This window comes from Sitophilus oryzae, unplaced genomic scaffold, assembly GCF_002938485.1.
Source record: "Sitophilus oryzae breed Bouriz unplaced genomic scaffold, Soryzae_2.0 scaffold_1576_pilon_pilon, whole genome shotgun sequence".
NCBI lineage: Eukaryota > Metazoa > Arthropoda > Insecta > Coleoptera > Curculionidae > Sitophilus > Sitophilus oryzae.
Window position 1 is genome coordinate 8201408 of NW_022146254.1, and position 12682 is coordinate 8214089.

General features: G+C 28.0%; 3 protein-coding genes across 3 annotated transcripts; 2 read left to right on the forward strand and 1 right to left on the reverse strand.

The window, feature by feature from the left end:
• Window positions 1–699: 699 nt before the first annotated feature.
• On the forward strand, window positions 700–3257 carry LOC115879322 (bifunctional coenzyme A synthase-like). Its single transcript, XM_030896092.1, has 8 exons — window positions 700–800; window positions 912–1167; window positions 1222–1492; window positions 1548–1655; window positions 1751–1951; window positions 2006–2194; window positions 2360–2712; window positions 2764–3257. The coding sequence occupies exons 2-8, from the start codon at window positions 970–972 to the stop codon at window positions 2983–2985; spliced, it is 1542 nt and encodes a 513-aa protein (XP_030751952.1). The 5' UTR covers window positions 700–800; window positions 912–969; the 3' UTR covers window positions 2986–3257.
• Window positions 3258–6782: 3525 nt separating this feature from the next.
• LOC115879292 (nucleolar complex protein 4 homolog A) lies at window positions 6783–9377 on the reverse strand. The gene is made up of 4 exons (XM_030896040.1): window positions 8932–9377; window positions 8537–8866; window positions 8010–8487; window positions 6783–7952 (listed from the first exon to the last, which is right to left on the reverse strand). The coding sequence occupies exons 1-4, from the start codon at window positions 9266–9268 to the stop codon at window positions 7595–7597; spliced, it is 1503 nt and encodes a 500-aa protein (XP_030751900.1). The 5' UTR covers window positions 9269–9377; the 3' UTR covers window positions 6783–7594.
• Window positions 9378–9641: 264 nt separating this feature from the next.
• LOC115879327 (ER lumen protein-retaining receptor) lies at window positions 9642–11787 on the forward strand. Its single transcript, XM_030896101.1, has 4 exons — window positions 9642–9834; window positions 10176–10435; window positions 10493–10745; window positions 10877–11787. Exons 1-4 carry the CDS (start codon window positions 9744–9746, stop codon window positions 10909–10911), a joined length of 639 nt encoding a protein of 212 aa, XP_030751961.1. The 5' UTR covers window positions 9642–9743; the 3' UTR covers window positions 10912–11787.
• Window positions 11788–12682: the final 895 nt, after the last annotated feature.

Here is a 12682-nt window from a genome sequence, read left to right on the forward strand (position 1 = left end):
TTTTTGGATTATATTCGACACTATTTTTCTCATATGACACAACACTGTGAAGGCTATAGTTAGCCGAAACGTTTTTTTTAAACCAAATAAAAATAATGAAAACCCAAATGAAAACTTAATCAGCGTTTTTCCCGAACCTAAAAATCCCAAGAAAATCAAAAATTTTAGAATAATTTAACATATAAATGCCAGCGATCTTCATTTCATAGCCATCGCTGACGCCTTTTTAGATAATATTGTATTATTTGTAAATATAATTTTTCGAACATTGATACTTGCAAAATATACATATAAATTTTGTGAATGCAAATAATAATACATCACTATTAGTAGATATTCAATGTTTTTTGTTAAATTAGATCGATTTTCAAACCCCAAAATTTAAAATATATTTACATTTTACCCATTATCTTATGTACCTATACATTATTTGTACATTGTAAAACATTTGCTGCATAGTATGGTTCATAGTTTATTTGCCAAAGTATTTATTACTATAAATAGGTATATATGTTGTAGTTATTAACTGTATATTATGTATATTTCATTTAAACTATATCATTTTTAAAATACAAACCAAAAATCTGAGGAATAATTATGTTTTCCATGTATTCTACAACATATTTATTAATCCGTTATATCTAACTAGCGTGACGTCATAAATCTCGCCCGTAGGCTGATCTTTTAATAGAAGGCATTGAGTGACGTATATGACTTTTACGACAAAACAAAAATCATGAGTTCAAAGTTTGATTTTATCATCCTAATTTTTTCCATTACAGTTTATACATGATTGGCTAGTAAGTAGTCTTGTTATTTACCTTCAGCCAATTAAATTTGTAGAGAGAATGTTTGGATTAACTTTTGGCTTTTCTGTAATCTCATATTTCAATTTTTTGTGTAATTTTTAGGTCTACATTGGATTGTATTTTTTATTCAAGTATATCTATAAAACATCTTAATATAACTATGTTAGCAAAAACGGGTTTGTTGGTGGTCTCAAATCCAAAACATATAGCCAAATTGCTTAGTGATGCTCAAAAAGCAGTAAAGAATACTTTGTATGTACAATTGCTATCAGCCCTGAATGATCCTTTGGGTTCTATTCATCCAAACATGTTTACTACACCAAAACTGAGTCGTACCGTGTTTTGCATTTATTCTCAGGTATGTTTCACGTTTTTATATTTTAAAGTTCAACTGAAATTTTTGAATTTTTAGGCTACTAAACAGTGCAACAATTTAGATGTACGGGTCTTACTGTCTAGTTTTAAACACAATATTTCACAAATCCATACACAAAATCCTATAGACATTATTATATTTGATAAGAAATACACCAAAGCAGATATTGAGAGTTTTATAAGTACTAAAATATCAAATGTATCAAATGATCATAACACACTTACTATAGAATGTGAAGATTCAGAAGAAACTGAAAGTACTTCTTCAGATACTGACAGTAATGTTTACAATCATGTCGTTTTAGGAGGTAAAAAACTAAAATTGTAAACAAAATATACCTACTTTTTTGGGAAATTTTGTAGGAACTTTTGATAGACTACATACAGCTCATAAATTACTTCTAAGTGATGCTATATTGAGGGCATCTAAAAAAGTTACTGTAGGAATAACAGAGGAAAATATGATACATGGTAAGAATTTATACAGTAATATAGAGTTCTATAAATAGAAATTCTATAAATAATTAATGTTTGATTAATTACTAAATTATTTCTTAAATTTTTAGGGAAGCTTTTGTGGGAATTGATACAGAATGTTAACACAAGAGTGAATAATGTATTTAATTTTGTATCTGATATATGCCCCGAATTACATTATGACATATGCAAGATTTCTGATCCCTTTGGTCCAGCCATTATTGATCCAACTATGGATCTAATAATGGTAAGTGAGGAAACTATTCGAGGAGCAGAAAAAATTAATGAATGTAAGTTAATTTTCAGCTCAAATGACATTAGTTTACCTGTTTTATTTAACTTAGTACGCAGGGAAAAACAATTAAAAGAATTAAAAATTATTCCAATACCCTATATTGAAGAGCCAAATCCAGATCCAAAGGAAGAAACTAAAGTGAGTTCCAGTAATTTAAGACTGCGACTTCTCGGTACCTTATTAAACCCTATTGTACAAAAGGAAATACCGAAAAGGCCGTATGTTATTGGCCTAACAGGTATGTCACAATAAGTAATGCCACTTAAAATGTTAGCAAAAAACATTACTATTTTTGTTCAATAGAAAAAGGAAGAATTTGTAATACTTTTAATGCACTAAGTCTATTACAATATGATGTAACTTACTGCGTTATGCTTGTAGACTGATTTTATATTTTTTGTAGGTGGCATAGCTAGTGGAAAATCGGGTGTTGCCAGTCATTTAGAAAATTTAAATGTTCCTGTTATTAATTGTGATAAAATTGGCCACAAGTTGTATGAAAAAGGACAACCATGTTACGATCCAGTAGTGAATAATTTTGGATCTCAGATTCTTAGTCCTGAGGGTGAAATTGACAGAAGAATTTTAGGAGGATTGGTTTTTAAAAATACAGATCAACTAAACAAATTAAATGAAATTATGTGGCCCGCTATTGCAAAGGAAGTACGCCATAAAATAAATGAATCTGGAGAAGCTGTTGTTTGTGTTGAAGCAGCTATCTTGTGCCTTGCTGGATGGGATAAATTCTGTCATGAGGTATGATGCAATCTAATAAATAATCCATTTTTTAAATATATTTCTTTCTAGGTTTGGACTACAATAGTTCCACCAAATGAAGCAATTGACAGATTAGTTAAACGAAATAATTTAACAGAAGACCAGGCCAAGTTGAGGATCGAAGCGCAACCAACTAATTCAGAATATATTAATAACACCAATGTTGTTTTTTCTCCACAGTGGGAAGTTGAATATACCAAAGTTCAAGTTCACAGAGCGTGGAATTTGTTACAACCGAGACTAGCCTTATGAAGTATTTCAAATACTAAATGTTGACTAGTTAACTATATTTTATTTCTTTTTATATTCAGACTATTAAGGTACAAAGTAAGGTACCAATTATGGTTGTCTTTTACCCTTATTGTTAGTCTTAAGAACTTAGCCTTAGGAAGATGCCATTCATACTTTGTACCCACCTACTAAAGTTTTTTATACCTTTGCGTCGATGAGTTATACCGGGTGCGTCACAAAACTGGCTCACCCCTATAACTTTTTTATTTTTTTAGTTAAAAAAACAAGATTTGGTATGTTAGTATATGACATAAATTAGAATTGATTCACGTATTCAATTGTTTTCGGTCACTTTCGGTTTCCCCGGAAATTACTACAACTTTTGATTTTTAAATGGCACCCCGGTATTTTTTTACTTTATTCGATAGAGAATGTCACTGAATAGAATGACATATCATATGTCAACTTTTGATATTTTCGCATATGGTTTATTTGAAATTATAACTTGCAGTTCGTAACGAAAATTTGACTTGAATTATACTTTGTGTGTGATATCAAATTATTCATAAAAAAATGCTTTTTTCAAATATGCTAATGAGCCACCCTCGTTCCATTTTAAAAAATTGAGATATGATTAAAAATACGATTTGAGCATTTTCTAACTGGCCAGGATAAGACACTAAGAACATTAGACCAGCAAATCTATTTTTCCAAGCCTCCTTGATGAAGAATTAGTGTTTTTAACATAGCCATGGCACTCTAGATTGAATTTTAAAATACAATTTTTTATTAAAGTTGACATATGATATGTCATTCTATTCAGAATGTCATTTTCTGTCGAATAAAGTAAAAAAAAAATACAGAGGGTGCCATTTAAAAATCAAAAGTTGTAGTCATTTCCGGTGAAACAGGAAGTGACCAAAAACAATTGAATACACCAATCAATCCTAATTTATGTTATATACTAAAATACCAAATCTCGTTTATTTATCTGAAAAAATAAAAAAGTTATAGGGGTGAGCCACTTTTGAGACGCATCGGGTATACGACATACAGGGTGTCAAAAGTTTGCAACAAATTTTTTAATGTTGCGTTATTGAAAAAATATTAATACATTTTCAATAACAAAAAATTCAATTTCGTCATATTTTACATCATAGACATACGACAACTTTCGTAGTTGCAAATTACAAAAATCCTCATTAACAATCCTCTCTTCAGATATATAAAAAGTAAGGTTAGGTGACCAAATATCGAAAAAAGTCTAACACTTTTTAATAAAAGAAAAATTTTAATAATAAAAATATCTAATAAAGAGGAAAATTTTATTTTACAGCTCTGTACCATAAGTAAAGGTTCATAAATATGCAGGGAACTTTCAATAATATAAGTTTTCGGATTACTCTTCAAATATCAAATAGTATTTTTTCGTTAGGATTGCAAAATATAAAGCCAAGTCTAATAAAAATATTAGTGTAGTAAAAAAGTATAAAATGTTAATTTTTAGACTAGCAACTTTGCTGCAATGGCCTATAGAAAATAACAAATAATTTTAAAGAACCTGTCTTGTCACTTCCGACATTTTTCTTAAATCTGGGTATTTTACTCAGTTTGTTGAAGCTTCTGAATAAAAATATTGGGAATAAATTAAAATTATATAGGGAATGCCATTTAACATTATTTTCGAGCCAATGGACGGTCGTTTTTTTGATCATACAGTAATAAGTTTTTAATAAACAATATAATCATATTCTGAACAACTCCTCCTTTTTTACTCTTTTCGATATGTTATCATTTCAATTTTTCGATAACTCGATAATAAAAAAATCCCAAACTTTATGACATACCCTATATATGTGAATTTTACAATCAAGTAGAGAAAAAAAAACAATGCCAATATTTATTTTATTTGATTAAAATAAATTTATGTTTTTAAGTGATATTAAAATGTGTTTAATCAAAAGTTTAAATGTAATGAAAGAGTACATTTCAAATTAAAACGATCATTAGAATAATATTTCTCCGAATATTAAGCAAAATATTATGTCAATTATCCCAAAAGGGAAAGCTTATATTTTTTATTATTTGTTTAGTGAAAAGAATTAAAACTAGTCCAAGCCTCAAGAAGTGTTATGATATATATTTATTAAAGGATCAAGTTAAATAAATATTGTTAAGGTATTACATTTAAGCATAAGGTTTATTAAATAAGGATGTAATCTTTATATTTGTTTATAAATATCTATTTTTAAATAAAAAAATCTTGTTATGTTTGATAATGATATTTTATTCATCAAAAATAAATTTTAAAGCGTCGTAGTTAAAAGGCAAAATACTCATATTAAAAAGTTTTTTGTGTACAGTCTTTTAACATAAATAAGTTTTAAATCTAAATAGCACATATTCAGTAACTTTAATAACACAATTTAATGCATTTTAGGCATGAAATATCACATAATACAAAAGTATAAAACAGCTAAATTAAGCAATGTCAGTGTGATGAAACTATCGACACAGAATTTGTTTCACACTAATTTTTAAAAATTACTCCGCTGAGTATTATATATTAGTTTTATATATTTATACATCAATAATACACTTATATATTTTGTTACCTAAGAAAGTTAATTGGATATGTTCAAAAGTGTTATATGAAGTATCATCATACACGCGAAACTTATTAATGCAATTTAAATTTGGTTTTAATTGTTTATTTCAAGGTATTTCAATCTTTCTCTTAAACTGAATTGTTATTCATTTATCCTCTAACAAAAATATTATTCTGAAGTTTAAACTTCATATTCTAAAAAATGGTTTTGTTTCATATATACTTACAGGGTGTTACAAAAAGAAATACATATTTTTCTAAACCATATTTAACGATATTTTTTTTGACACAGAAACAGTTCTTATGCGAAATTACATTAGAATGTTTCGAAATGTCTAAGTCAAAGCCTAACTTTATCATGAAATTTTTTGAATCACAAGGTATGTTTTGTATATAGTTGTTAGTTGTAAATCTTGATATAGCATTTATGTTTTATGTATGCGTCAATTTAATTCTGTAAAACTATTTACCCACCCCACTGTAGAAAATTAAATGAAGCATACAATTAATATTGCTTTATTTTTAGTATACAATATTGCAAGGAATTAATTTTTCTATTAAACACATACTTCCTTATAATGGCAATAAAATATACCATAAGCTTTAAATCAAATATTTTTTGAGAAAAAGTATAATATTTGTCTTTAATATACAGGGTGTCACAGGCTGAGCGTGGAAGTTTCTAGAGAACTATAACATCTAGATCGGAGCTTTTGAGGAGATCTATCGGTTAAAAATATTTTCAATATGACTGCACTTCCGGAAATACCGGAAGTTGACAGCGACTTTCTTATTTTAAATGGTTATTTAATTCGTTACTTTTTGATTTTCCATGTTCCTATACTAAGAATAAATCGATTTTAAGTTATTTAAGATTTAGTTGTAAAGCGTATATTTTACTTGATTTTAACCAGCAGATATGTTTGTATAAATACACTTTATAAAGTTTTAATCAGCAGTTTTTGTAATATACGAATTAATAACTAATTATTTGAAGTTTTCTGACAGAAGAGCATAAATTGTCTGATTGTTTGACACTTAAAGCCAAAGGAAGCTAGATAAAATCAAGAAAAAAATACGCTTTAAACCTAAATTTTAAATAACGTAAAAACGATTTATTTTAGGTATAAGGACATTGTATAATCAAAAAGTAACGAATTGAAAAACCTTTTTGATTAGTGAAATAAAAAAAGATTTCCATTTGAAAAAATTATTTATAGCTCAGTTTCATGACAGCTACGGCCAATATTACAAGACTGAGAATGTTTGATATTAAAATTCATAAAAATTTATGTAGAATTTGGGTATGTAATAAAAAATAGGGATGCCCATATAAAATAAGAACGTTGCTGTCAACTTCCGGTATTTCCGGAAGTGCCGCCATATTGAAAATATTTTTAATCGATAGATCTCCTGAAGCAATGATGTGCAAAAAATCTCCGATCTAGATATTGTAGTTCTCTAGAAATTTCTAATGCACGCTCAGCCTGGTATTTCACTCAGCCCTGTATAGAGATAATTTTGGTAACTTAACAAAAAAGTAGGTATGACCACATTTTATGTTTATTTTGCATAAAAGGCAGAAAATTCCTTAATATCCAACAATGATCAACAGAACTCTATAATTTAACACTGCTATACAATTGTAAATACATTTAAATTAAAGGTTCTGAACAATTTAGAAAAGAGTTTAACGAAATGCTGTTATTCGAGACTTTAAACAGCATATAAAAACAAAGCCATTTAAAATATTACACAGAGGCTTATGCAAACTTGTGAGTTTGTATAATTACTTCTTTCATAAATAATAATATGAAAACCGTTAAAATTGGATCGTCCTGTATTAACTGAAAAATATACTTGTAATTTATTTTGAACTCAGAACAATAAAATTATAATTTAAAAGGGTACTCACTATGCTATTGGAAAACCTAATTACAGACTGTAGAAGCTATACAAAATATAAGCTGTAGAAACATATCAGATTAACTTAAGATCACATTTAAATTCAAATTTACAATCTTAGTCAAATTCCCAATACATTGAAACTTTTTCTCCCCGATTCAGAGATAAACCTTTAGGCTGTTCAAACTGTAATACTATCAGTTTACTAAATTTTTTGACTTCTTTATCAAATATGTCATCACCAGTGTTTTCCAAGATTTTACCTATGTCCCATTCCACAGATGGCAGCGGTGAATTTATAAACTTAGCAGCATTTGCAACACTGGGTTGAACATGATTTTGTAGGGTTTGTAATTCCCACAGGGAACTATTAATAGCATTAGACTTAAGTGGGTCTCGTTCCTCCATAATATATGGATCTGAACTAGCCGTTACTCCATTACCGTTATGAAGAAGACATTTTAATCCAGGATGTCTGAAAATTATATACTTAATACTGGTTATACACAAAACAAATATGAGGCATTATTACCTTAATACTAAATTTCCAATAAAATTACATATTATGATAATGTCTTCTGAAGGAGCTAAAAGGGCCAATCGAGCTAATCTTTTAGCAAATGCAGCTACCATATTTTCGGGTAAATGTGTGGAACTTAAAAATAGGTCCGATAAATAGAATAACCGGGCTTTGTATTTTGTGTGAAAAATTTCTGGTTCAAACATTGAATACAACTTGGCAAAAATATTTGGATAATCTAAATTGTGTACTTGAATCATTGTAAATATTCCTTGCAGTGCCAAAAGACTAACCGGACCACCTACATCTAACGAATCCATAAGAAAGTCGGTTAAAAGTAGTGGTTTTTCAAGATGGACCAACACTTTTTCAAGAAGAACTATAAGCAACTGCTTTAATGTATTTGTTGTGTGCATCCAATACATAATGCAATGCCATATTTTATTGAGGCATCGTTTAGTAACGTTTTCATCAAACGTAAAAAAATTAACTGAAAAAATAATTTTATTTAGTGTTCTAAATTAAAATTTTATACGAACCATTTTCCTCTGCACACAAAACTTTTCTTTCACTATTTGGATATATTTGTAGTTTCTCCAGTAATCCTAGGTAATTTATAATATATGTTTCATTTGGATTAGATTTGTGAGTCAAAGAAGGTAATATTTTCCATGTAAAAAAAAGAATATCATCAAATAATAAATATTCTGTATATTTGTTTATGAGATTGGTGTTATTATACTTATTAGAAAGAATTTTCATTAATATTAGTTTTAGTTTTCCTAATGGTACATAATTCTCTAATGTGCCTTTAGACTCTAAGGGGTGTCTGCCTTCATGGGCAATTATATTCATTGCTGTTGATAACCCTGCAATATGTAATTGTTATATTCCTGTTTTTAAATATCACAGAAATATTGTTTATAAACTATACCTTGTAATTTGATTCTTGCAGATTCATGTTCTAAACAGTTTAATATTTTTAGGTTAAAACATCCTTCGTAAGTTTCTTTTAGCCATTGTTTATGTTGATTTTCGGGGGTCCTTTCTATCGGCTTTAAGGGTATAATTTCCACATACATGCTCCTATCTTTCAATAAATTTGTAAAAATCATTTCCAAGGCGAGAAGACAAGATACAGTGTCCAGCCCAGAATCAAAATGGTTTATAATTTGATTCAGTATATCAGGATTTCTACTAGATTCAAGAAATTCTTGAGCTTTATAACGAAGCAGTTTGGATACTTTAATAGGCCTTTCTATGTGTGCCATTTCTTAAGTATTTATTTAAATGTTATATTGATAAAAAGACAGGACCCAAAAAGAACCCCAAAAAAGTAGGGTTAGAAGAAAAGAGTCGGTGGTCGGTGGTGTGTCAAGTGTCAAGTTAATGTCAAATGTCAACAGAAAAGCGCAGGAACTTTTTCATTTAAAAAACATAAACTTTATTTCTGTTTTTTCAATTATTAAGTATACGTTTAAGTTTTTGCAGAAATTTTGCTTAGTTTCTATATTTATATATGTTGTAATTAATCTAATTAAATAACAATAAAAATAGTATATTTCCACGCAAACTATTTTAAATTAATCAGTAATTTTTCTAATATTTTTATGTTGGGTATAGTGTTTTGTGTTGACGTTGACATCGATATCGTTTTGCATGCCACCTGGCGGATGCTGTATGAGTAAAGCCACGTCACTTCTGAAAATTTAGACTTCCCATTAATTTTCTGAAAATATATTAAAAATGAACGTCTTTAGACTATTAGGAGATCTTTCTCATTTAATTGCAGTAATAATTCTTTTACAAAAGATTTGGCATACCAGATCCTGTGCTGGTAAGTTTAGGTTTAAGTTACTAATACGGCTTTGCCGGGTGTTGAACTGTTCAAAATGTTTGTTTCCAATTACAATTTACCTATGCAATAACACAATAAACATTTGATTGTTTTACTATTCTTATTTAGCATCATGTTATTTCTATAATTTTGTATATTTATGTATTTTTCCTCGGGAAAAACTTGAACCAGAACACTTTCCACGTTCTTTTTAAAGTTGCCTTTGGTAAATACAATAGGTTATTCCTACTTTATTTTACCAACTGTGGTTATTTTTCATTAATCTAGTTGAATATTATACTCGAATAATACTGTGTAATTAATATATCTTTATTTTTTAGGTATTTCTGGAAAGTCGCAGGTGCTTTTTGCATTAGTTTATACTGCAAGATATTTAGATTTAGTCTCTACTTATGTTTCACTTTATAATACATTTATGAAAGTGATATTTCTCATCAGTTCCTATGCTACTATTTACTTTATTTACATGAAATTTAGAGCTACATACGATCGCAACCATGACACATTCCGTATTGAATTTTTAATTCTGCCTTCTGTACTTTTGGCTTTACTTATTAACCATCAGTTTAGCTTTTTAGAGGTATGTTTTGTATAACATTTCACTTAGGTCAAATGAAAGCAAATTAATGACTTTTAGGTATTGTGGACTTTTAGTATTTATCTAGAATCTGTAGCAATTTTACCACAACTGTTTATGGTCAGCAAAACGGGCGAGGCAGAAAGCATTACTTCGCATTATTTGTTTGCACTGGGTTCATATAGAGGGCTATACATTTTTAACTGGATTTATCGCTATTGGAGTGAACAGCATTATGATATAATAGCAATAGTTGCTGGTGTGGTGCAGACAGTACTTTACTGTGATTTCTTCTATTTATATGTTACCAAAGGTGAGAAATACATACATAATAATATATTATTCTTTACTTTATTGATACTTATGAAATAATTTTTTAAGTTAAATTTGTAGTATCATAAATATAATATAGTTTAATTATTTTAATAATATATTTTGTTTCAGTATTAAAAGGAAAGAAGCTTCAATTGCCAGCCTAAAATAAGTTTTCTTTACAGAAATGCTAATCATTTGAAGAACTTTTGCAAAATATAATTGTATAAGTACAACTAATTAGAGGTGTTATAATTTTTGTTTAAAATCAATTTTATATTTCTATCAATTTCAGTAAATTAAATTAACTGATGTTTTATATATTATAAAAAGTGTTATTTTTTTATTAATTAATTTTTAAACAAAAACGTCGAAATATTGTAAAAGATATTCTTCTGTGATTTTTGCAGTGTGCTTAAATTTTTATATATTTTTACTTATGTTCATTATTCACTTCATTTTTGTAAATAAAATATATTTTTATTTGGCGTGTGCATCTACTAAAAGATACAATTAAGATCTACAGCGTAAAGAAATCCAAATTATTGCAAATACAATCCTTAGGACAGGATTAGTTCTTAATAATGTCCTTTAGTTAGAAGTTGTCATACAAATGAGTGTATAATAATTAAAATCAAATAGTTTTGTAAGTTATGCTTAGATTAAATAATAGTTCCAATGTCTACAAATATATGTTGAATTTATAAATATTTAATATTCGTAGGCATGTCTAACTTGCTGAACTGAAAAGTAGTGCAGTTATCTTGACGAAATTTATTATTCGGACGCTCAGAATACTATTTTCTGTTGAAGTTGATCATTTAAGATAATGCTTAACAGTTTTAGATTATGGAAATGTGTATATCTAGCGTTCGAATTTAGGTAAAATCGGAATATATTTTGTATCTATTGAAGTTAGAAACCCATGTAATTTGAATTTTGGTCTTAATGTATTATTACTAGAAATTAAGAAAATAACATAACAAATTGATTTTTAACTGGTTTCTGTAAAGAATCTTTCCAATAAAACTTGTGTTAAAAGTTAATTTTATATATCTATTTACTTTTTTACTTTATTGATCTGTTCAAATTATTTCTTTCTACAAATTATGGGGATCTATACACAGACCTATAGTCTGTTACTTTTAAGATATTGTTTAATTTATTTTTATACTATTTATAGGGGACCATTGGGCCAAAATTTACAATTTGTATTTTATAATTGATAACTCACTTTTGATTATATTTGACCTTCACGGTGACTTATTTTTAAATAAAAACATGATAAAGTGTTTCAAAACTTAGTGAATATTCACACTACTTAAGTATACCAGGTGCGTCTCAAAAGTGGCTCACCCCTATAACTTTTTTATTTTTACAGTTAAAAAACGAGATTTGATATGTTGATATATGACATAAATTAGGATTGATTGACGTATTCAATTGTTTTCGTTCACTTCCTGTTTCAACGGAAATGACTAAAACTTTTGATTTTTAAATGTCTCTCTCGGGACTCTTTTTTACTTTATTTGATAGGAAATAACACTCTGAATAGAATGACATATCATATGTCAACTTTTGACATTTTTGCATATGGTTTATTTGAAATTATAACTTGTGGTTCGTAACGAAAATTTGACTCGAAATACCAAGTGTGTGGTTCCAAATTATTCGTAAAAAAATGCTTTTTCCAAATATGCTAATGAGACACCCTCGTTCCATTTGAAAAAATTGAGATATGATTAAAAATACGATTTGAGCATTTTCTAACTGGCCAGGACAAGACACTAAAAACGTTAGACAATCAAATCTATTTTTCCAAGGCTCCTTGATTAAGAATTAGTGTTTTTAGGTTCGTAACGAAAATTTGACTCAAATTATAAAATGGGTGGTACCAAATTATTCATAAAAAATGCTTTTTTCCAAATATATGCTAAT

What these genes read in the sequence shown, in the direction of transcription:
- LOC115879327 (XM_030896101.1), top strand. Translation starts at nt 9,744, where the DNA reads ATGAACGTCTTTAGACTATTAGGAGATCTTTCTCATTTAATTGCAGTA. An exon ending in GCATACCAGATCCTGTGCTG is followed by an intron (nt 9,835 to 10,175) that starts GTAAGTTTAGGT and finishes TTTATTTTTTAG; the next exon opens with GTATTTCTGGAAAGTCGCAG. An exon ending in ATCAGTTTAGCTTTTTAGAG is followed by an intron (nt 10,436 to 10,492) that starts GTATGTTTTGTA and finishes AATGACTTTTAG; the next exon opens with GTATTGTGGACTTTTAGTAT.
- LOC115879322 (XM_030896092.1), top strand. Translation starts at nt 970, where the DNA reads ATGTTAGCAAAAACGGGTTTGTTGGTGGTCTCAAATCCAAAACATATA. An exon ending in TGTTTTGCATTTATTCTCAG is followed by an intron (nt 1,168 to 1,221) that starts GTATGTTTCACG and finishes TTGAATTTTTAG; the next exon opens with GCTACTAAACAGTGCAACAA. An exon ending in AGCAGAAAAAATTAATGAAT is followed by an intron (nt 1,952 to 2,005) that starts GTAAGTTAATTT and finishes TATTTAACTTAG; the next exon opens with TACGCAGGGAAAAACAATTA.
- LOC115879292 (XM_030896040.1), bottom strand. Translation starts at nt 9,268, where the DNA reads ATGGCACACATAGAAAGGCCTATTAAAGTATCCAAACTGCTTCGTTAT. An exon ending in TTTGTGTGCAGAGGAAAATG is followed by an intron (nt 8,488 to 8,536) that starts GTTCGTATAAAA and finishes TTATTTTTTCAG; the next exon opens with TTAATTTTTTTACGTTTGAT. An exon ending in ATTGGAAATTTAGTATTAAG is followed by an intron (nt 7,953 to 8,009) that starts GTAATAATGCCT and finishes TATAATTTTCAG; the next exon opens with ACATCCTGGATTAAAATGTC.